The sequence below is a fragment of the Schistocerca nitens genome, chromosome 5 (assembly GCF_023898315.1).
Source record: "Schistocerca nitens isolate TAMUIC-IGC-003100 chromosome 5, iqSchNite1.1, whole genome shotgun sequence".
NCBI classification, from domain to species: Eukaryota; Metazoa; Arthropoda; class Insecta; order Orthoptera; family Acrididae; genus Schistocerca; species Schistocerca nitens.
Genome location: NC_064618.1, coordinates 97684523 through 97709900, shown reverse-complemented (window position 1 = coordinate 97709900; position 25378 = coordinate 97684523). Strand labels below are relative to the sequence as shown.

Below are 25378 nucleotides of genomic sequence, written 5' to 3'. Positions count from 1 at the left end.
GATGTGAAGAGCTGGTAGCAACCTAATTAACTCACAAGATACTTCAAAGTGGTGTGCCCCAAGGAAGTATATTGGGGCCTTTCCTGTTTCTTGTGCACATTAACGATTTATGTGAACCCCAAAACTGCAAAACCTATGCTAATGACACATCTTTTGTCAGCTGGGGCTGTGATATGCAAACTACTACAAACAGTAGGGAAATAAATTATAAATTTCTGTTAAGTTATCTTACTGCAAATAAGCTACTCGTAAATAAAGAGAAGACAGTGACAATACAATTTATACCTAGCTATAATCAGAACATAAACAGAATTCTATTTACACCTCCATTGGCCCTTGGCTACACAAACATATACAAATTTTCGGGTATAATTGTTGAGGAACGCCTGTCATGGAAAGAACATATAGACCATATCTGTAAGAAAATGAGTACAAATACATACCTACTGAAAAGGGTCTCAGCGTTCCTAGATCATGGTAGCTTGACACAAATGTACTTCAGAGTGATACGTCTACATCATCAGTATGTTATTAAGATACGTGGCAGGGCACCAGCTGTCTATACAATCAGGCTCTTCAGACTAAAAAAAAAAAAAAAAAAAAAAAAAAAACGGGAAGAGTGGTAGCCAAGGTAAACAGAAGAGAGGAATATTCAGAAAAAATGAAATACTAACCATCTACTCTGTGTACGTCCTGCATGCAATAATATTTGTGAAACAAAATCCAGAATATAAGGCAACAAACAGTAATGTATGTAGGGACAATCCATGGTAAAGGGAAATCTTTCACCGAATTGCATGTACAAAAATGCTGCAGATCATAGTCCACCTACAATAGGAACCATCTTGTATATAAGACTTCCATCTGGCCTCAAGACAACTAATTGAAACCATTTAAAGAATAAACTTAATCGTTCATTAATAGGGAAAAAAATTCAGTGGAAGATTTCAAGTTGAAATATCCCTTTAACAGTACATATAGCATAAGTTTGTTTTTACAACACAAAAATGATAATTTCTGATCTTCACACACTATATCAATGTATGCATTTATATTTCAAGTTGTAAACTATCTGTAAAACAGTGTATATACCATTAGTTAGTTTTTGGAACAAAAAAAGGTAATTTCTGACTTTCACTACTTATATCACTGTGTGCACTTAAGTATGTTAACTAAACCTTTGTATATGTGAAGTAATATCTATGACAAATTCCGAAGACTGATTCTTATATGGACAGCAAACAAACAAGTAAACAAGCATTCCAGTTTCAAGACTCCGTCCATTCCATTAATTCTTGTTATAAGCCCTTTGCCGTAATTATGATGTCACTGGCAAATCTATAGGTTTTTATTTCTTCTCCCTGAACGTTAATTTCTTCCCCAAATTCTTCTTTGCTTCCCTTTGCTGCTCTCTCAACGATTGCTTCCCTTTCATGCCCTTCGAGTCTTTTAACTGGAGTCTTGTTTAGGTAAAGTTGTAAATACCATTTCACTTTCTGTATTTTGCCCCTCACGCCTTCAGAAGTTGAATATTGTCAGAAGTTTTCTCTAGATGTAGGGTTGCCTTTCTTTACTCTATATTCTGAAACAAATCGTAGGGTCAGTATTGTCTTTTTTCGGATACGAACTTCCCAAAGGTCATCTTCAACCAGTTTTCCCATTCTTCTGGAAATAATTCTCGTCAGTATTTTGAAATCATGACTCATTAGAGTGGTACTGTAGTTTGGTAATATTCACATCTGTCAGCACCTGCATTCTCTGAAATTGGAATTGTTATATTCTTTTTGAAATATGATGGTGTTTAGCCTGTCTCATACCTCTTGCATGTACAAAAATGCTGCAGATCATAGTCCACCTACAATAGGAACCATCTTGTATATAAGACTTCCATCTGGCCTCAAGACAACTAATTGAAACCATTTAAAGAATAAACTTAATCGTTCATTAATAGGGAAAAAAATTCAGTGGAAGATTTCAAGTTGAAATATCCCTTTAACAGTACATATAGCATAAGTTTGTTTTTACAACACAAAAATGATAATTTCTGATCTTCACACACTATATCAATGTATGCATTTATATTTCAAGTTGTAAACTATCTGTAAAACAGTGTATATACCATTAGTTAGTTTTTGGAACAAAAAAAGGTAATTTCTGACTTTCACTACTTATATCACTGTGTGCACTTAAGTATGTTAACTAAACCTTTGTATATGTGAAGTAATATCTATGACAAATTCCGAAGACTGATTCTTATATGGACAGCAAACAAACAAGTAAACAAGCATTCCAGTTTCAAGACTCCGTCCATTCCATTAATTCTTGTTATAAGCCCTTTGCCGTAATTATGATGTCACTGGCAAATCTATAGGTTTTTATTTCTTCTCCCTGAACGTTAATTTCTTCCCCAAATTCTTCTTTGCTTCCCTTTGCTGCTCTCTCAACGATTGCTTCCCTTTCATGCCCTTCGAGTCTTTTAACTGGAGTCTTGTTTAGGTAAAGTTGTAAATACCATTTCACTTTCTGTATTTTGCCCCTCACGCCTTCAGAAGTTGAATATTGTCAGAAGTTTTCTCTAGATGTAGGGTTGCCTTTCTTTACTCTATATTCTGAAACAAATCGTAGGGTCAGTATTGTCTTTTTTCGGATACGAACTTCCCAAAGGTCATCTTCAACCAGTTTTCCCATTCTTCTGGAAATAATTCTCGTCAGTATTTTGAAATCATGACTCATTAGAGTGGTACTGTAGTTTGGTAATATTCACATCTGTCAGCACCTGCATTCTCTGAAATTGGAATTGTTATATTCTTTTTGAAATATGATGGTGTTTAGCCTGTCTCATACCTCTTGCATCCAAAATGGAATAGTTTTTAGTTACGCGCATATAATCCCAGTTAAACACAAATGTTGCTGATATTAATCAGGTGAAATTTGACCGTTGAGTAGATATTTGTTTTGCATAGAAAGAAACGTTTTGTTCCTACTGTAGCCTTAAAGAGTTAACCAGTATTTAACCCATTACAAGCATAACCTCGTAATGTGACCCTATCATTTCTTTATGTATTCAAATATGATTTTTCATGGCCTATCCTCTTCGACTATCGTAACTTTGGAATCGCGAAAATAATATCTTTGGGAACTGTAAAGTTTTGCCAATCACCTCCCGGTTAAGAATGTTTGTGAGTAATGCGGCGTGTTACGGGTTCTGTTTCGTAGAAGTTTGTGGTTGACAGTAGTGCCTGAAGTACTCACCGAAATTGTGTATAGCGTTATCTGGCGACGCGGTTGCACCGAATAATTAGTGATTATCTAACTCCTGGTTTGTATAGTATGATTCATATTCCTGTTGCGAATGTCATAGGATGTTTGGTTAATTCGTCCGGCTTTTTTATAGTTTCTGTAATTTTAAAAAGAAATGTTTAATATCCAATTTTATGAATTACGAACGGAAAGCAATTAAGTCGCTGAAGATATGTGTTGTTTTAAGTTATTGCTTCACCAATGGGGTGGTTATTTATCTTCAAATTAAAAGTACTAAACCTAACTGCGCAAATTGTACGTTGCGTTAGTAATGCATGTTCATATATATATATTTTTTTAATTTGTCGCACAGATATGGAAAGTGGCGATCACATTCATACCGACAGATTCGTGTCGAGTTCAGCGGAACATTCTAAACCACAGCAACATGCCGAATTGGGAATGATGGAAAATTTACGTAGCAGTGAACAGCTTGGTTTTATGGGAGACAAGCACATTGAACACCAGCCAGAGGATTTTCTTTTCGGTGGGGGCGTGAGGAAGGATCAATTTCTGCCTCCAGCGACCGACGTTAATCAATTTATTCTTCATGAAAGCAGAACGAACGTACCAACAGAGGAAGGGTTATTAGCTGCCAATACAAATGTTGGGAAGCCCAGCGAAGCAAGTGAAAATGAAGACTTAAGTGTTACTGAAAGGACAGACAATTCTGCTTTTAATGTCAGTGGCCAAGATGGTTCAGGTAGTGTGGACATTGGGGAAAATGGGCGTAATAAAACATCGAGCAAAATTGCGCCAGAGAATGGACAAACAGCAACGGAAACCAATGCCGAAGAAAATCGTGATGGTATTAACAGATCTACCTTTCCACAGTCAAATGATGAAAGCATCGCTGCCCTGGACAAAACAAGTGATTCAATGCTCGGAGATGAGGTAGCAAAGGACTCGGATAATACTAATTTACAAACCAACATGGATGTACTGAAAGTAAGTCCTCAAATTAATAAGACTGACACTGAAGACTTTAAATCAAATGATAATTCACGCACACTCGGTGAAAATGCATATCTCAGATTTGATGATCAGTGGTCAAGTAACAGTAAGAATGTGCATCAAAGAGAGTCTTTAGGTCCGAGTGAACAGAAATCTGAGAATGAAAATGTGAAAGAGAGTAGTGAGAATAGTAATAATTCTTTTATATCTAATGAAAGGTCCGAGATACAAACAAAGACTGAAAGTGATGAAATTTCAGAAACTGAAAAACATCTAAAATTTGTTTCACATGAAGGTGATAAAATGGACCCTGTGGAAAGAAAGCAACAAATTGAGTTTGAGGACAAGCATTCTGTTTTGAATAAAAGTGAAGGAGGAGATTCTGTGGAAGAGAAAAAGCAAACTGAATCACCTGCAGTAGTTGGAAACACACATCTAGGAGAGAATCAAGAAGACTTAAAATTAGACACATCTGGTAAACAAGAGGAGACAGATGAGAACACTGAGAAAAGATCTGAATTACCAGTATCAAACGATGAAACCGAAGATGAATGGTTGGATATTTTGGGCAGTGGACATCTTAAGAAGAAGGTATGTAATATTTCTTTGAGGAGTCTTTTGCAGTTAATGTCAAGTAAAACTGATATTTGCCAAACATTCATGATGATATTTCTTAAAAATTATTTACATGTCTGTGTAAACATTATAGTTAGTGCTAATAATTTATAAGTTATGAAGAGGTGATGGTTTAAAACTACTGCTGATACATTTTTGCAAAAGCTGTGTAAGTTAACGACATTTGTGTGTAGAAACTGTAATGCTTGTGTAAGTATATGCAAGCAATGCACCAGGTTGCTATACTAAGCAGTCAGAGATTTTACAATACTTTGGACACTATACTAATTATGGTTTCCGCAGTAAGAAATGGTAAAGTAACTGGCATTGGGATGTTTTAGTCTCTCAAACTAAATTACTGTATGAGCTGTGGGTTGTTAATATAATATAAAAATTGAATTATTGGTACCCAGAAAACAGGTTTGTTCAGTACATAATGTTTCTGCCCTGGTGCCTCACATAATTGGCAGAAAGGAAGGAAAGACCTTATATGAGTGGTAATAAGTTTTAATATGAAGCCAAGCTTTGGTGATGTTTTATATCATCTGTATTGAGAAACATTAAAAATCTGACTTCCTGTGCAAACTGAAAAATCCTACTTCCAAGTTTGAAAATGAACTCTTTAAGTGAGGGACAGTGAAAGGGATATTGTAGAAATGGCAGACTAATACGTGAATACTGATTGCAGCATGAAATGTATAGTGTTGACCAGAAAAGAGGAAGAGATCAAAGCCATAACCTTCTGTTTGCTAACTTAAATCATTCTGAAATCATCCCGCATTATTTTTCCTCCACAGGAGAGTATTAGAAACTTTGTCATTGAGTTACTGTCATTATAGTGTTTCATTAGTATTGCCTGTAAACTGTAGGTTGATGATTGATTCACATTGAAACCTAAAAATTCTGGTAAATTCTTAGTAAATGTATTCTGTCTGCACAAAAGAGAATTCCTTTCATTTTGTTGTAGTGATTCAGATAATGGAAGAAATGTCTGTGTGTATCAGTGCAATTTACTCTTTATGCTACATATTGCTTAAATTAAAAATTATGACTACATGTGTGAGTGATAGCTCAGAAGAAAAGTTTGGTTATGGAAGATCAGCTTTGTTGTTTATTAATAGAAATTTTTGACAGCCTTGTAATAGGTTTGTGGGAAATCCTTACCTTGGTGGAAATTTTGTTTTTTTTTTTAATTTGTTTAGCTTCAGTGTCGTGGAGTGATTGGCAGAAGGGTGGCTGGACGTTGTATGTGGTACTGGAATAATAAGTAAATACAACACAGTAATTGGCATGTGGTATTGTACATAAGTGAAGAATGAAGTAGGCCTAGCAAGAAAGAATCGAATAAACGCACGTAATAACTAGCTAATATAAACAAATAAAATTTATAGGGTTACGGAATGGTTGTAGTGTAATTATATGCTAAGACACAGTGTCAGTGCAATTGCAGAATCATGTGTATGTTGCTGTAAGTACTACTTCATTGAATATAATTGTTAATTTTGTGTGTCAAATGTTCATGTTTCTGGAATACAAGTGTTTCTGCAAATTTATATGAAAAATTTGTCATGTGAAATGTTCAGTAGCTACTGGACTTTTTAGATATAATGACAACATGTGGTGTTATATTTGGACAGCATATTTGGAGGTTGGTGCGTTCTTGTGGTAAATTTGATGTCCGCGAAGTTCTTGAGTATGTTAATTCTAAGTTGCATTCAGAGGTTGTGTGTCTGGGGCTTGTAATAGCCCTGGATCCTGCTGTGAAGTACTGCTCACACAAAGTGGGTTGACACTCAGCGAGGTTGTTGGAGGGAGCGACTGGCATTTTCTATTTATGGTCATTCCCATAAATCACTGTGCAGAGTGTCAACTTTGTTGGCATGAATATCCACTTTTTGGATGAGGAAATGTGGGCAGACCATATTGTTTCTGTAGAAGAATGGTGCATTGGTGGGCTATTTTATAAATGTGGGAAAGCTGTAAAAATAAGTTTCTACTGCTCATACCAGTGACATATTTGTGGTGCTCTCAGGAAAAGGACATAAAAGTATGTCCACATGATGCTTCTCTCCTCGTGTGGAAATAAAAGGGCATGCACAAATATTTGTGGAAAGAGCGCATGCACGCATGGGCATTCTTGAATCCACACATTGCCTAATTGTGCAAGGAATCTGCTATAGATCCCCCTCTTTGCTTGGGAAGTTGTGCACTTTTGTGATGAAAAGGGGACAGGAGAGAGAGAGGGGGGGGGGGGAGGGAGAGAGAGAAAACACAAAAGTAACTATTGGTAAAGAAGTATCTGAGGTAACAGAGGTATGAGAAATATATAGTGGCAAAATTTGCTCGCAAATTTTGGGAGATGGTAAGATTTTAGATTTTCACTGGGAAAACAACAGTAGCAGTAGTGCTAGCAATAACATTTTGTTAGCTGGTAACTGGCAACTTATACCAGTTTGACCTATTTATTTTGCATTTCAGTAATTGTTCCTGAAGTTGAGAGATACTTAAGGGAGTCTATTAGTTGATATGTGGAGGTTAATTGACTTGCGTTGCATCAGTTGTATTTCATTTTATATAAAAAAGTTGTTCACACAGCCATACATTACTGAAGCGAAGAGGTCTCTCACCTTGCAACACATACAGCAAACAATTTCACACAGTCAACCAGGGTGTCACAGTTCACTGAATTAAGTAGGTTCTTCAAAGTTACCATGTAAAATGCAAAATATGCGGAATGTTCACACAAATGGACTTACTGAGGGGGATTTGGAACCACCCACTTAAATCATGCTGCATAAAATGTTGATCTTCCAACACTGAATGTTCTTTGTCATACATGGTTAAAGGTTCTTCAGTACTTTGTATCATGTATCTTTTCACTTTCACCACTTTTTCTCCTGCAGCTATTATAATAATAGTGTCTCTTGTTGGCACTGTGGCAGGAACACTCATTTACTTCCGAGAATGACTCTGCAGTTTAAACATGTGCCATTTTTGGTTCACTTTTCTTTTGCTTCGTCCATTGTGTGTTTTTATGCAGATGTAATGCACTAAAGAATATTTTTATTACATGGGGGCACTGGTATAACTTAAAATTTACACCATTCCATTGTAGGAGTACATAATTCAACAACTGAATTGACATTTGATAAAAATTGCTCAAAAGTTGCTAAAACTCCAAATTTTCTTTTTAATTGAAGTGGGTAATTAGTTTTGCTCAGGTGTTATCATGCGCATGTTCAATAAATTTTCTGTGCTTTCTTAAGGTATGCACTTTGTAATTTGACTTAGCTGACCACTGCTACTTAACAGGACCAACAACCACCTTAATAGTTGGGGATTCAGGGAATGTAATTCTTCCTTTGCAGATGCAAAATCTACATCATTCGTACCAGAGGAGACTACTTCTTGTTCATTCACTATCTTGATATCCTGTTAAAATGTTTAGATCAGAGGAAGTGATAAATATAAACATCTTTACTTTAAAAGAACCTTGAAATTGGTACTCATAATCTCAACACAGAAGAAGAAAATTTTGTACTAGTCATATTAATTAATAATTTAAATATCATTTATTGGTTTTGTAAATAATAGATTTCAGCTATCAATTGTCCTTTGCAAATTTTATTTGCAGATAAAGATTTCAGCTAGAAACTAGCCATTCTCAATGCACTATAGATTTCGATCAATGCACCTAATGCCTGTTGGTCGGGCTTCATCCACAGTTCATTGAGTTGTATTGAATGAACTGTGGATGAAGCCCGACCAACAGGCATTACATACACTGATCAAAAATGATAGTGCATTGCGAATGGCTAGTTTCTAGCTGAAATCTAGATCTGCCAATAAAATTTGAAAAGGATGATTGATAGCTGAAATCTATTATTTGCAAGTCAATAACAGTCGCTGTGTGAAACGGCCTTCTGAACGGAAGGTAACCTGATTTCTTGGTTTTGTTTTACCACATTGGTCCAGTAGATGGCCTATTATTTTAAAAATTGAGAAATTCCATAACCAGTTGCAGAACCAGAAGCCATGACTGGGAAGGGTGGATTGCTGATGAATGGTGTCGCATTGTGTTCAGTGATTAATTGTTGTTCCATACTAAGACAGATGAGCACTGTTGGTGATTATGGTTGTGACCTGGTTAGATATCCAAATCCAGTGGTTTAGTTGGTGTGTGTATCCACACCAGAGGAGGTGCAATTTCATACTGATAAATGAGGTCATTCCCCCACAGAGCTCACCACTCTTTGGTGAGATTGTGCATGGGTACTACAGGGCCCCAACCTTTCCAGCATATTTTCCCTTTCTGTGTTGCATGTCTGTCCTCCTCCTATTATTTTTTCCTGTCCCTTGGGGAACATGTCTGGGATATTTTTGGGTCATTGTTCTGAGCTTTTAGCTGACATCAGAACAGTCCAACTACTTTTACTTTCTTTATTCATTCTCCATCTTTTACCCTTCCTCTGCTTTAGCATTTGCGGTTCCTCTTTGTTTTTTCTTTCTACCTGTGCTCTCCTGAAGGCTGGTTCATGTGTTTGAAGCATAACAGGTGACTGAGTAATGCGTAATTCCCAACTCCAGGTTGACTGAAAGGCAGGATTCATATGTACTCCCTGGTGCAGGCCAGACTGAGGATGGGGTGATTGCGTGAGTTATTACCTTTCCAAATTGCCAATTGGTCCCCCATCAGGAGTTTGGGAGGTGTGAACAACCACCTAAGATGGGTGAGCCCCGTCTGAGGGCGGCCACAAAGTTGGAAGGAGCACGCTATTGGAGATGCTATCAGTTATGGAGAATTTTCTTGCAATGAGCCAGTCACCATCTCAGTCTACGTCTACTAAACGTAAACGGAATAGGGCTAGAGATCAAAGAATCTCCCAGCCCCACCGAATGCTGAACACTTTGCATGGTAAAAGTTATACGAGGCTGCTCAGTGGTCTGAGAGAAATCCAAACTTGACTCTGATCAGGGTTTCATTGCATTCCGTGGGATAATGAAAAGTTTTGATGCAACCTTAGTGTCAACCTGCACTTTTATCAAGTTTGACAGAGTAGTGCTTCCATCAAAGATCAAAACAGGCTATGAAGTCATCACAGTTCGACTGTACATTCCAAACCCAATGTGCTGCTAACCAGTGTCAATGTTACAACCACAGTCGCATGTCCTGTCGAAACAAGGATGCTTATGAGGGGATTGCCCACTTCCTCCTCCCTGCTATATCAGTAATGGAAAAATTTTGATGCAACCATGCAGCTTCATCCCGAGAATGTCTGGTGTATCTTGATTAGCTGGCTGTCTAGGAGAGCTGGGTGAAGGAAAAAGTACCCTACCCTCTCGCTCACAAATTGTTGGCTAGTTGAAAGCCCTGTGTTTTACCATCTGGTGCTTATAGTACCATTCGGCCTAAACCTCACCTGATGGAGGACGTGGCCATGTGGACTTGTAACCTCAAATTCAGCACTGCAGTTGTAAGTTCACCCATTATCACGGTAGCATCCATGCCTCCTCCACCTGTGCAACAAGCCACCAAATCTTCGGCTCGGACTGTGAAATCACCTGGTATGCAATCGGTAGGCCAAAAAGGGTAACAGAAATACTCCTACAAATACTTTTTACATCCCTCCATCCACTAAACATCTGAGTCTTCATCTACCAACCACAAAGGCTCTAAGAAATCAGCGGCTAATGGTCCTTTCCTGCCCTCACAGCGAGATCCTCGTCAACAGTGTTGCTGCATGATACCCTTATGTGGCCGACCTCACTTCGCTGGTGCGGACCGCCCACTGTTTTTCTGCACTGGATTCCGCAGGCCAACACAGTGAGAATGCTGATGGCTCTGTAGATCTCATGGAACAGGATCTTGCAGATTCCACTCCCTGTAGAAATGAGTCTTCGAAGGCTGGCACTCAGCAGCCACCTAGGTGACTAAGCGTGACTTAGCATTTGGGATCCCTGTGAGGTCGGATTGAGGGAGGACATAGAAGCAATTCAGAGGTGGGCTGCTAGATTTATTACTGGTAGGTTTGATCATCACGCGAGTGTTACGGGAATGTTTCAGGAACTCGGGTGGGAGTCTCTAGAGGAAAGGAGGCGTTCTTTTCATGAGTCGCTACTGAGGAACAGCATTTGAGGCTGAGTACAGTACAATTTTACTGCCGCCAACTTAAATTTCGCGGAAAGACCACAAAGATAAGAGAGATTAGGGCTCGTACAGAGGCATATAGGCAGTCATTTTTCCCTCGTTCTGTTTGGGAGTGGAAGAGGGAGAGAAGATGCTAGTTGTGGTACAAGGTACCCTCCGCCATGCACCATATGGAGGATTGCGGAGTATGTATGTAGATGTAGAACCTTCATTTTTTCCCTTCCCCCCAGTCCTCGTTATGACTCTCCTCAAATGCAACATTCATATCATTAGGTCCAACAAGGAGGAATTAAAGCTGCTCTTGATGTCACAGTGTCCACTTGTTCTCTGCCACCAAGAAACAAAATTGTGTCCTCGCGACCACTTTGATCTCTCGCGTTTCCTTCCAGTCCACTGTGACCTTCCCCCTGAGGATGGCATTCCATGTCATGGGCGAGTCATGCTGCTCTCCCGGGATGTTTTTAATAGCCAAACAAGCTCACTGAACACTTAAATGCAAACTGTTGCGGTTTGCATTATCTTTTCTCAATTCACCTTGTCTCTTTGCAACATCTACATCCTTCTGTCATTCAGTATCACCAGAGTGGACTTCCTTCAGCTTATTCGTTAACTCCCTCACTGCTTTTTGCTGCTTGGTGACTTGAATGCACACCATTCCATTTGGGACTTTTCAGAATCTTTCAAATAGGTGCCCTCTTGGCTGACCTTCAGTCAGTTCAGCTTCATTTGTCTTAAACCCTGGAGCACCCACATTCCTTTCTGACTCAGTACACACCTATTCTTATTTGGTCCTCTTGTTCTGCACAGCCCAGCTTGTTCGTCGTCTTCAGCGGTTCGTTCAGGCGCGTACTCGAGTGACCTTTTCCTGTGTACTACCTGTTTGCTGATTCATACCCCACCTACATGTAACCTCAGTTGGCAGCTTTCGGAGGTCGACTAGAGGCTTTATTCCTCCCTCCTTCGATGAACATTTTCCCAGTTGTGATGACCAGGTAGTGTACCTCACAAATGTTATCCTTACTGCTGCTGAACATTCCATACCTCACATTTCATCATTACTCTGCTATGTTGCAGTCCCCTGGTGGACAGGTGCGCCATAACGAGATTCATGCGTGGAGACATGCTCTCTACATTTTTAACCGTGTTTGTTCTGTGATGGCGAACTGTGTTTGTTATAAACAGTTGTGTACAGTGTTGTCACATTCTTTGTGATGGCAAAAAACTTAGCTGAATTTCATTTACTAGTTCTTTTAACAGTTCCACTCTCTTCCTTAGTGCAGGGCAACCTCAATCGGTTGTCCGAACCTCGTTGTCTAGTGGCTAGTGTTGCTGCCTCTGGATCACGGGATCCCAGCTACAATTCTCGGCTGGGTTCGGGATTTTCTCTGCCTGGGGACTGGGTGTTTGTGTTGTCATCATCATTATCATCATTTGTGACACTGGCTAGATTGGACTGTGTAAAATTTGGGACATGGTGCGGGTGCTAATGACTGCGCAATTGAGGACACCACAAACCAACCACCACCATCACCACTACCTCTGTTGGGTCTCTGGGACAAAGGTCCATTCCCTGATTTCCAGCCTGACCGTAGCAGGTGTTGTCATTGTGGATCCTACAACTGTCCAGTACCTTGGGAAGCTATTTTGCGGAGTTTCCAAGCTCCAACCACTGTCACCCTACCTTCCTTGGAAACAAGTGGAGGCAGCTCAGGTGATACCCTTCTCTCTCAGAATAGTGAGTGCTACAAGGTTGCCTATACTCTGAGGGAGCTACATCATGCTCTCACTACATCCCAATCTTCCACCCGAGGGCTTGACAGTGTTCACATTTAGATGTTGCAGCACTTTTCTCTCACAGTCAAGCACTTCCTCCTTCATATGTACAACCGCATGTGGGTAGATGGTTGTTGTTGTTGTTGTTGTTGTTGTTGTTGTTGTTGTTGTTGTTGTTGTTGTTGTTGTCTTCAGTCCTGAAACTGGTTTGATGCAGCTCTCCATGCTACTCTATCCTGTGCAAGCTTCTTCATCTCCCAGTACCTACTGCAGCCTACATCCTTCTGAATCTGCTTAGTGTATTCATCTCTTGATCTCCCTCTACGATTTTTACCCTCCACACTGCCCTCCATTACTAAATTGGTGATCCCTCGATGTCTCAGAACATGTCCTACCAACCGATCCCTTCTTCTAGTCAAGTTGTGCCACAAGCTCCTCTTCTCCCCAATTCTATTCAATACCTCCTCATTAGTTATGTGATCTACCCATCTAATCTTCAGCATTCTTCTGTAGCACCACATTTCGAAAGCTTCTATTCTCTTCTTGTCTAAACTATTTACCGTCCATGTTTCACTTCCATACATGGCTACACTTCATACAAATACTTTCAGAAATGACTTCCTGACACTTAAATCTATACTCGATGTTAACAAATTTCTCTTCTTCAGAAACGCTTTCCTTGCCATTGCCAGTCTACATTTTATATTCTCTCTACTTCGACCATCATCAGTTATTTTGCTCCCCAAATAGCAAAACGCCTTTACTACTATAAGTGTCTCATTTCCTAATCTAATTCCCTCAGAATCACCCGACTTAGACTACATTCCATTATCCTAGTTTTGCTTTTGTTGATGTTCATCTTATACCCTCCTTTCAAGACACTGTCCATTCCGTTCAACTGCTCTTCCAACCCCCCTCCCCCCCCTTCCCCCCCCAGGGGGGTTCACAACTCTTTTGTGGATACGTGCATAGTGAGCACGGGACCCCGAGCTAATGTGGCCCTCCTTCCTTTTCGGGCTGCATACCATCCTTTTCCGCATCCTTCCCTATCCCCCATCTTCGCCCCCCTCCCCTAACCTCTGGCTCTTTCCTTCCCTTTCTCCCCCACTGGGAGTATGGTTTGTGCCTACGTCCGGAGACGGACGCTCGTAAATGTAACCCATTCTTTGCCTTCTCTGCTTGTGTCTTCATCCTTCTCTTTTCCTTACCTCTTCTCTTTATCCTTTTCTCCGCTGCGGCATTTCAGACCTCTCTTCTTTCCTTTCCCTTTCTTTGTTTTTCCCTTTCTCTCTCTTCCTCCCTGTAGGAGGTGTGAACAATCACCTAAGGCGGGAGTGCCTTCAGAGAGGGCCCCCACAAGGGAGGAGCGCGCCATCGGAGACGCCGGTAATCATGGGGATTCTTCCGCAATGGTTTCCTCATCTTCCACTATGTCTGCTCACAAGCGTAAGTTCACTGAGTCTCAGCCACAGACAGTTCTTCCATCGTTGCCACAGTTCCTTGTTGTTTCTCGGTCTGACGAAGGTCACGACTTCTCCACGGTCAACCCTTTCATTATTCAGAAAGGTGTCGACGCAATTGCAGGTCCTGTAAAGTCTTGTTCCAGATTACGGAATGGCACCTTGTTGTTAGAAACAGTCGGTGCCCTCCAGGCACCAAAATTGCTGTGTACTTCATTGCTTCACACCTTCCTTGTCCGGGTTGAAGCGCACCGCACTTTAAATTCCTCACGTGGAGTCGTTTATACACGCTCCCTCGACGGATTGTCTGACGAAGAAATTCAGCACTATCTGTCTGATCAGGGCGTAACGGCTGTTCATAGAGTTATGAAAAGGGTTGACACGAACATTATTCTAACCCGCACTGTCTTCTTGACATTTGACAAAGTTCAACTCCCATCGAAAATCAAAGCAGGCTATGAGATAATTTCCGTTCGCCCTTACGTCCCAAACCCTACGCGTTGCTATCGGTGTCAGCGGTTCAGTCACATCAGCCAGTCCTGTTCCAATCCAGCCAAATGTGCTACGTGTGGCAAGGATGCCCATGAGGGTGCTTGTCCACCTCCATCCCCTCGTTGCATCAACTGTATGGGTGACCACGCTGCTTCCTCTCGAGATTGCTCCATTTTTAAAGACGAAAAGCTCATTCAGGAAATCAGAGTCAAGGAAAAGGTGTCGACCTTCGCTGCTCGAAAATTATTCGCCAGTCGACAGCCCACTGTGCCTCAGACAGGAAAATACAGCACTGCCCTTCCTTCTCCTCTGCCAACAAAGCAGGCAGCCACGCAGACTTGCGACCACACCTTTAGTGCCACGGTCGTCAGATCGGCCAGCGCAAAGATCGCCCGTTCAACCTCACCACTTTCACCTGATCACTCTATGGCTCACCCTTCATTGGGTTCTGCTAAATCTCGAGCCCAAAAGTCAGACACCAAGACTTCGAAAAAGAGCATACTCGTGAAGATTTTTTACGTACCCCAACTTCACAACCATCGGTTCCTCCTTCATCTAAACATCATGTTACCAAGAAGGCTAATAAGAAACCCAGTTCATCTCCTTCTCCGCCAAGGCGTGTCTCATCTACAGCACCACCTGGCGGAAATCGCCCTCAGCCGTCTTCTGTGTCGCCGAGGCGCAAAGCTGGCGGCCGATCAACCGGCCGATCGCTGGTGGCAGGAGCTGCTCCTGAACAACCTATGGATCAGGATCTTCTGCCTTTGGCTGAATGCCATTCCATGCTGTCGGTCGCAATCTCTGAGCAGTTGACGGCAACCTTGGTCACATTCCTCCATTTTCTGTTCACCCTATGTCCATTATCCACTGGAATCTCCGCGGCATTCGAGCCAATCGGGATGAATTGTCGATCCTCTTACGATCCTACTCACCGGTCATCTTATGTCTTCAGGAAACACAGCTGTGTCCCCATGACCGCTTTGTTCTCCCCCATTTTTCAGTCCGTCCGATTTGATCTCCCCTCTGTTGAAGGCACTCCAGCCCATGGAGGACTCATGATTCTTCTCCATGATACTCTCCGTTATCACCCAATCCCCTTAAACACTTCCTTCCAAGCTGTCGCTGTCCGTCTTTCCCTTTCTGGATATACCTTTTCTCTTTGTATTGTATACATTCCATCGTCCACACCAATGGCACGAGTTGATCTCCTTCATCTTCTTGGTCAGCTTCCACCCCCCTATTTGCTGGTTGAGGACTTCAATGCCCACCACCCGCTTTGGGGATCTCCACATCCTTGTCCACGTGGCTCACTATTGCTAGACGTCTTCCACCAAGCGGATCTAGTTTGCTTCAACACTGGGGTCCCTACATTTTTGTCTGCTTCCACGACAAATTTCTCTCATTTGGACCTTTCGGTCGGTACTGTTCCGCTAGCTTGGCGCTTCGAATGGTTCGCCCTTGATGATACACACTTGAGTGACCACTTTCCATGTGTCCTTAGACTGCAGCCTCAACTGCCATATATGCGCCCGCGACGCTGGAAGTTTGCTCAAGCCGATTGGACACCTTTTTCGTCTCTAGCGACATTCGATGACCGTCACTTTCCTAGCGTCGACGATGAAGTCACACATATTACAGACGTTATTCTTACAGCTGCGGAACGTTCAATACCACGCACCTCCGAATTGCCCCGGCGCCCCCCAGTTCCTTGGTGGAACGAGGCATGCCATGACGCAATACGTGAGCGGCGACGCGTTTTCTGCCACCATCCTACTTTGGCCAACTGTATCCGCTATAAGCAGTTCCATGCGCAATGCCGTCGTGTCATCCCCAATAGCAAGAAGGCAAGCTGGAAATTCTTTACTAGCTCATTTAACACCTTCACTCCCTCCTCGGAAGTTTGGAGTCAGATTCGACGGTTATCTGGCGCGCCTAGTTTCTCCCCGGTCTCTGGGCTCACTGTCGCGCATGATACATTAGTGGACCCCGTCGCAATTTGTAACTCATTGGGTCAACACTTTTCTGAGATTTCGAGCTCTTCAAATTACCCGCCAGCGTTTCTCCCAAAGAAACTTGCAGCGGAAGTGCTGCCTCTTGCTTTCTTCTCTCAAAATCGCGAAAGCTATAATACTGTTTTCTCCATGCGGGAACTCCAACATGCCCTCTCTTCTTCTCGCTCCTCCGCCCCAGGACCGGATGGTATCCACATCCAAATGTTGCTGCATTTATCAACCCATAGTCTGCGTTACCTCCTTCGCCCTTGTTATCGAATTTGGACCGACAGTACTTTTCCTAGACAATGGCAGGAAGCTATCGTCGTTACTGTTCCGAAACCTGGAAAGGACAAACATCTCCCCTCTAGCTATTGCCCCATTTCTCTCACGAGTAGTGTATGTAAGGTTTTGGAGCGTATGGTGAATTGCCGTTTAGCTTGGTGGCTGTAGTCCCGCAGTCTTTTAACACCTGCCCAATGCGGTTTCCGAAAGCATTGTTCTGCAGTTGACCATCTTGTTGCTCTCTCCACTTATATCATGAACAATTTTCTCTGGAAACACCAAACAGTAGCAATATTTTTTGATCTGGAGAGAGCATACGATACCTGTTGGAGGACAGGCATTCTCCGCACACTGTTCTCTTGGGGATTTCGGGGTCGGCTGCCCCTTTTTCTTTGCGAATTTATGGCAGAGCGCACATTTAGAGTGCGGGTGAACACTACTCTCTCCCGTACTTTCTCCCCAGAAAATGGGCTACCCCAGGACTCTGTGCTAAGTGTTGTACTGTTTGCCATTGCCATAAATCCAATTATGGATTGTCTCCTTCCTGATGTCTCGGGCTCCCTCTTTGTGGACGATTTTGCGATCTACTACAGCTCTAAACGGACCAGCCTTCTTGAACGACGTCTTCAAGGATGTCTCGATCGCCTCCACTCTTGGAGCATCAAAACCGGCTTCCGTTTTTCTCCCAGTAAGACCGTTTGTGTTAATTTTTGGCAACGTAAGGTGTTTCTTCCACCCTCCTTACATCTAGGACCTGTCAACCTTCCATTTTCGGACGTCGCTAAATTCTTGGGTCTTATGTTTGACAGAAAACTGTGCTGGTCCTCCAACGTTTCCTATCTTTCGGCTCGCTGTCTGCGATCCCTCAACACACTCCGTGTCCTGAATGATACCTCCTGGGGAGGAGACCGAGTGATCCTTCTCCAACTCTATCGCGCCTTAGTGCGCTCGAAATTGGGCTATGGAAGCATAGTCTACTCCTCTGCTCGGCCGTCTATTCTTCGCCGTCTTGACTCTATCCACCACCGCGGATTACGTTTAGTGTCTGGAGCTTTTTACACCAGCCCTGTGGAAAGCCTTCATGCTGAGACTGCTGAACCTCTGCTGTCCAATCGGCGAGCAGTCCTTCTGAGTCGTTATGCTAGCCATCTGTCTTCCATGCCTGCTAATCCAGCCCATGACATTTTTTTTCGACGCCTCCTTGGATGTAGGGGATGCAAGCCGCCCTTCCTCCCTACTACCACTGGGAGTCCGCTTCCGTCAACTGCTCCATTCTCTTTCTTTCCACTTTCCTAAAACCTTCTTGACAACTTGGGGTACAGCACCGCCTTGGCTCCGTCCCCGGATCTGCCTGCTCCGTGACCTTTGTCGATTTCCCAAGGATGGTACCCCTTCACTTGTTTGTCGGGCATTTGCTTCTCTATGTGCACAAATGAAGAAAGCCACATTTATTCACACTGATGGCTCGAAAACATTGTTAGGTGTAGGGAGTGCCTATATTGTTGGCAACACCCCAAATCAATTTCGGCTTCCCGACCAGTGTTCGGTGTATACTGCGGAGCTTTACGCTGTTCTCCAGGCTGTCCAATACATCCGCTGCCATCAGTGGGTACAGTATGTTATCTGTTCAGATTATCTCAGCTCTCTCTCCTCAGTCTCCAAGCACTCTACCCTGTGCACCCTCTGGTCCACCGGATTCAGGACTGTCTGCGCTTGCTCCACCTGGGGGCGTTCCTCTGGCTCCCGGGACCCGTTGGTATCTGTGGAAGTGAGGCGGCCGATATAGCGGCCAAGGCTGCAGTCTCTCTTCTTCGGCCAGCTATTCGATCAATTCCCTTCGCCGATCTACGGAGCGTTTTATGTCATCGTGTTGTTCTTTTATGGTACGCACATTGGTCGACACTTCCCCATAATAAATTGCGGGACGTGAAAGCTCTTCCCTGTGCTTGGACCTGTTCCTCCCGAACGCGTCGTCGGGAGGAGATAATTTTAACTAGACTCCGGATAGGGCACTGTCTTTTTAGCCATCGACATCTTTTAAGCGGCGATCCTCCCCCACTGTGTCCCCACTGCTCTCAGCTGTGGACGGTAAGACACCTTTTAATCGAGTGCCCCTATTTTACTCCGTTATGCGCCCGTCTACAGCTGTCGCCTGATATATCATACATTTTCGCAGATGACACGCGCTTGGCCGATCGCGTTCTCGAGTTTATTAGTGCCAGTGAGATGTCAGTCATTTGAAGCTTTTTTTGGTGACAAGTGGATTTTTAAGCTTTCCTTCTGCTTTTAGTTTCTCCAATTTTTTGAGTTTCGTTCCCATTGCTGCTGGTTTCCATTTTCGTTTTTTACTGTTTCCTAAGTCACGGACCGGGCGCTAATGACAATAGCAGTTTTGCGTCCTAAAAAAAAATGCAGTTTTGAGGCTGCCTGCCCCGTTTCCTTCAGAAATTTTTGAAAGACGAAGTTGTCCTCTGGCTCCCTTTTCGTTGACAACTTTGCAGTCTATTGCATTGCTCCTTGGACTTGTCTCCTTGAGTGGTGTCTTCAGCAATGTCCTGGTAGTCTTTACTCATGGAGTATCAACAGTGGCTTTTGCTTTTACACTGGCAAAACCGTTTGTATGAATTTCTGGTGGTGCAGTGGGTTTCTTCCACCATCTTTACATCTTGAGCCTGTTGCTCTTGGTTCACTGAAACTACAAAAGTCCTGGGACTGTGCTTGATAGGAAACTTTCTTGGTCCTCCATGTATTTGCTGCCTGCTGTGCCTGGTCCCTCAGTGTGCTGTGTATCCTAAGCAGTACTTCCTCTGGAGCGGATCAGACCACCCTCTTCCGCGTGTACTGATCCCTTGTCCATTCGAAACTAGACTATGGGTGTTTTGTTTATGCATATGTCGATCTTAATGCTGTCTAAGTATCTACCATTGTGGAATCCATACAGCCACTGGTGTCTTTTACACTGGCATCTTTTACACTAGCCTGGTTTCCATGCAGGAGCTGCTGCTGAACTACTGCTGTCATACCGGCGTGATGTGTTCTATTCAGCAGATACACATGCTGTTTGTGTGACATGTACAGCCAACCCTCCAATGCCTCCTCCTTTGAGGACTCCTTTGACTGCCAGTATGGAGTGCGCCCCTCTTCTGTTACCTCCTGGAGTTCGCTTTCGACTATTGCTCCAGCAGCTTGACCTCACACTACCTGCACCTTCCACGGTTGGTGTAAACCCTTCACCACTTTGGCTTTGTGTGATTGCCTGTGTTCACATTGGATTTCGTTTCCTTCCTAAGGAAATTATTCCATATTCAGTCTATCACTGTAAGTTTCTCGACTTTTGTGTACACTGATGGCTCTCGGACTGACCGTGGTGTTGATTGTGCTTTCATCATTTGCACTGATGATTTTTGGTACGGTAGAGCTCTACACCCTGTATCAGGCCATGCAGTAAATCTGGAGATGCAGGCTTTTCAATTGTCATCTGCTCCAATTCCCTGTGTCTTTCAGAGCCTCTGTGTGCTGTACGCAGTCCATCACTTAGTGCAATGGGTCCAAGAAATCTTAGACATGCTCACTCTTGAGGGGGCCACCAGAATGTTTGTGGGTTCTTGGTCTCATTGGTCTGACAGGAAATGAGGCTGCTGATGGTGCTGCCAAGGCTGCAGTCCTCCTACCTTGGTCCGCTATTTCTTCCATTTCTTTGGATGATCTCCATGTAGCCATCTGTTGGCAGGTGGTGTCACTTCGGTATCACCACTGATCTTCTCTTCAGAGAAACAAGCTGTGGGGAATTAGAACTCTCCCAGCAGCTTGGCCAACATAATCTTGGCCATCTCACCACGAGGAGATCAATTTAGCTATGCTGCGTATTGGACACTGTTATTTTAGCCATTGTCATTCGTGGCGATCCCCCGACCACTTTGTGCTCATTGTCACAATCTTTGACAGTTCGCCATTTCCTGACCAAATGCCCTTTCTTTAACCACTCACATTCTCATGTATTTGTGCCATCTGATTTATCAGGTGTTTTAGTGAAAGATGCGCGGGCTGTCGATCGCCTTTTACTTTTTATCTATCGTAGCAATATGGCAATGGAAATTTAATCTTTGGTTCCAGACCTCCGCTGCTTCTACAGCATATTTTCTGTGTTCTTAGCTCTCTTGCCGTCTGTCGATTGGGCTTAATGGATATTTTCTTTTAAGTTCTTTTGCTTCTTGATGGTCTAAGGTTACGACTTGGGCACTTATGACTGTAGTTTTTGCACCCTAAAACAAACGAACGAACTCATACTCCAAAGTCTTTCTAAATTTGACATGGTTTTGTAAACATTAAAATATCACATATCCTCTCAACCTGTGAAGTTTCATTGTGTGTCCTCCTTGACATTTTTTCCTAAGTGTGTAAAACAATGTTTGTGTTTGTCTTTATATACTGGCAGCCTTGCAGCTCATTCTCAAATGTGATTTTATTGCATGGAATGACTGGTGATTACAAGATTCTAGTTAATTTTAAATGAAATTTCATTGTTCCATAGACTCAGCTAGCAATGGATTAGTTATGTCAGTGTTCAGTGAACCATCAGAATATCGTACTATGGGGTAGAACGAGTACATTGCTTCACAAATATTAACGTTCTCCCAGTCATTGTGCGTTTTTTTTCATTTTCATACCTTATTTTTGTATGAAGCATGACTAGGTTTTACCAGTAATGGGAATAAGCAAATACTCACCTTACATTTGAGTATTGAGCAGGTTGACAGGCATGTAAAAAGGAGTTTGGACATTGCCGATTAGTTTTCGAACTTACTTTCTACTGTAGAGCAAAAATTAAATCATGCAGATATTCATCAAAAGCTTGTGAGCAGTTTTGTTGTTTATTAGAGCTTTATTTATGTGGAATTGTGTGTAAAAGTAAACATTACCACCAGAACAATTTCATAAACATACCTCTTACCTAGATTTTTATATATCATTAATTTCATAAACTTGGTTACTTTGTGTGTGTGTGTGTGTGTGTGCGTGTGTGTGTGTGTGTGTGTGTGTGTGTGTGTGTGTGATATGCAAAGATTGATTTGATAATCTTTTATCTCTTACAGATCATTAAAAAAGCAGAAAATGAGTATAGGCCACAAAATTTACATATATGTGAAATAAATTTAGAGGGGCGCCTTGAAGATGGAACGCTAGTAGAAAAGTTTGAAAATCTCAAAATACAAATTGGTGATGTTGAGGTAAGTACTCGGCTGAACTTCATTGTGATTGCATCGCTGAAACACACAATAATATTATGACTTGCCAAAGTGCACTTATGGTATGCCACAGTGTTTCCCTTGTTAGCTGCCATTGGTACCTGATTACCATTTGTAGCCAAACAGGTGATAGTATACAGTAACCAATGAGAATTGTTCAATCCTATCTGGTTTTTCACAAATATTGCCCTTCCTTTTCTTAGTCTGTCAATATTTTAGAGGTATTGGTTAAAACAAATACCAGCTAACTCTTTTTATGAATTGTTGGAAATTACAGAGGAGCAGTGCAACCGGAGACCCACACCAAACTTAAGATTCATCATGTTCATTTCCCATCATTCATCACATTAACTGTTACCAACAGCAGCATGCAACAGAAAAGTTGTTACACTGAAGTGCACTTTCATCTAGGACTCGTTTTCTTGCCAAGGCTTCTCATTTTGAAACCTTTCCCATATGCAGGTCATACAGGGAATTGATTTGGCTCTACCTCTTATGAATGTGGGTGAAGTTGCTTTGCTGGAAGTTGGCCCACGGTTTGCTTATGGGAATTTAGGCCGCTCACCAGATATTCCACCAGATGCGAAGCTTATGTACACAATTGAATTACTGAGTGCCGAAGGCGAACCCGACCTAGAATCTCTTTCCATTGCCCAACGCAGAGAAATAGGGTAAGGATTTGTGATTGTGTACTTTGTACATGATTTTAAAATTTGGTTGAATGTGGTGGTAACTAATTACAGTGTTTTTCAGTTAATATCTCAATATGTATTATACGTATTTCATTTTAGCGATAAAAAACGCGAACGAGGAAACTGGTGGTTTTCCAGGCAAGAATACTCATTTGCTATACAGAGTTACAGGCGAGCCATAGAGTTTCTGGATGAAGCTGAAGGTGGATTCTCTATTGAGAAGAAAGAAATTTCCGAGGTAATCATTCAATTTTTAAAAGTACAGTAATGAACATTAGTTAATTTCCTGCTTCATCAAGTAATTATGCACTGATTTGTTTCCAAATATTTGTAGGATGCGGAAAAACAGTTGCAAGAACTACTAGAAGATAGGTTGAAGGTATTCAATAACTTGGCTGCAGCACAGATGAAGATAAAGGCATATGATGCTGCCCTGAAATCGGTAGATAATGTTCTTCGTTGCCAGCCTCAAAATGTTAAAGCTCTTTTTAGAAAAGGAAAGGTTAGTATCAAATTTATTTATTTATTTATTTATTGTTTTTCTTGTGAAATAAAAGGTTTGTTTCTCCTGAAATAGCTTTAATTTTGATTTGTAGAGATGAAACTAATTTTCCATTTGGAAAACTAGTGTTTCGTAAAAGGGATAGTTCATAACATCCTACACTAAAGAAAATTGCAAAGATGTTTGAAGTAACAGATTGCCTCAACTCCCCCCAGGAGGCCCACAGTCCTTTTTTGGGTACGTGTGTGGCGCGCACGGGACCCCAAGCTATTGCAGTCTCCTTTCCTTTCCAGGCTGCATTACCATCAGTGTTCCTCTCCCTCCCTCTCCTTACACCTTTGTCCCTGCCCCCTCCTTTCCCTCTTAGTGGACTTATTTATGTCTGCCTGGCTGTCCTGGCTATTGTTTTGTTTGCTGTTTCCCTCTCCTTTTTGGCGTTTTTGGTCTCCTTGGGGTTTGACCTCCATTCCCAAAATTTTCCATTCAGTGTGAGCCATTTGGGGATGAACTCCCTACCTAGCATCCATGGTGCAGGTTCCTCTCCCTTTCCCCTCCCCTTTCTCTTTGCACCCTGGTCCCCCCTCCTGCTAAGTCACCAGCACGGTAGCGAGTCTGTCTGGTGGGACTGTTAAGTACCCACTTGGCTGAGACCCCTGAAACCACAGGGATCACAGTGCTAGTAACTCAGCTGTTAAAGTCTCATGTATGCCCAGGAGTTGACACTCATCACTTTGGGGCACCAGAACTCCTGGCATGGCCACCGTTCCAGACGACCCTTGCTGTGGCTGGGTGGCGCCCACGGGACGAGCCCCTGATCGGAGTGGGTAGTACACGGGTGGATGCCTTGCGTATGAAGTGACAAAAGCTTCACCATCCTGACTATTCTGTGTCTGTCTCTAAGAGCGGTAGCAGACGTGACACTCCTCCTCCTGATCCTTCGGCCTTCCCCTCCCTGGCCACCCCATTGGAAGGAGGGTCAAGCTGGCCGGCTGGGGTTGAAACCATTCCCTCAGTACCTGGTTTGTACCAGGACATATGGTGGGAGTTTTGCCACAACCAAGCGTTTGCTTTTCATGGAGATGATTGAAGATAAGTATGGCGAAGTGGAATCGGTGAGTAAAATGCAGTCTGGTGCTTTGCTCATAAAGACATCTTCTGCTGCCCAATCTGACGCCTTGCGTGCTTGTGACCGTCTCAGTGACATCCCAGTCTCACGCTCCACCAATCTGTGTGAACTCAGTACAGGGTATTATATTCCACAGAGATCTTCTTCTCCAAACTGATGAGGAGCTCCGTGCTAACCTTGAGTGAGTGGTGAGGGGTTCGTTTTTATCCACCGTGTGCAGCGAGACCCTCCAAACAATGGCACCGTTACAGGCGCCTATATCCTGGCCTTCGAGGGGATGTCCTCCCAGAGAACGTCAAGGTAATGGTGTATTGGTGTGATGTAAAACCTTATATTCCACCACCGATGAGATGCTTTAAATGCTTACGGTTTGGACACGTCTTCCCACTGCACCACTGATCCTCTCTGTGATGACTGTGGGTGCCCCCTCCATGAGGGGAGTGCCTGTGCTCCCCCACCAGTGTGTGTAAATTGTCATCGGCAGCATTCTCCACGCTCGCCTGTATGCCCGGTGTTTGTGAAAGAAAGGATTCAAGAGTACAAAACCTTAGATCGGCTCACCTACACTGAGGCTTGTCAAAAGTATGAATGGCTCCATCCCGTGTCTGTCTTCTACTTTCGCTTCCGTTACATCCATTCCCCCTCCTACCCCCTCCTCTTCCCAGCCCCACCCCATTTGCCCCATGCCTTCAGTCTCCTCCCCCCTCTCCCTCTCCCCCTCCCCGTCAGTACCCATACCCACCCCTTTGGGTGCTGCTCCCCTTCCCTGCCAGAGAAGTGCTCCCCTCCTTCGG

At 42.8% G+C, this 25378-nt stretch overlaps 1 protein-coding gene across 2 annotated transcripts in view; it reads left to right on the top strand.

Moving 5' to 3' along the window:
- The first annotated feature begins 3143 nt into the window (after positions 1–3143).
- The window catches only part of LOC126259864 (uncharacterized), an 81604-nt gene continuing 59369 nt past the window's right edge, over positions 3144–25378 (top strand). The window contains exons 1-6 of one of the 2 annotated variants that reach the window (XM_049956922.1): positions 3144–3319; positions 3614–4845; positions 22112–22246; positions 22727–22935; positions 23056–23194; positions 23291–23458. In XM_049956922.1, the coding sequence (XP_049812879.1) occupies positions 3616–4845; positions 22112–22246; positions 22727–22935; positions 23056–23194; positions 23291–23458 (1881 nt within the window). In that variant the 5' untranslated portion in view covers positions 3144–3319; positions 3614–3615. The remainder of the gene's footprint in view (positions 3320–3613; positions 4846–22111; positions 22247–22726; positions 22936–23055; positions 23195–23290; positions 23459–25378) is intronic. The other variant, XM_049956923.1, reaches the window with a different exon arrangement.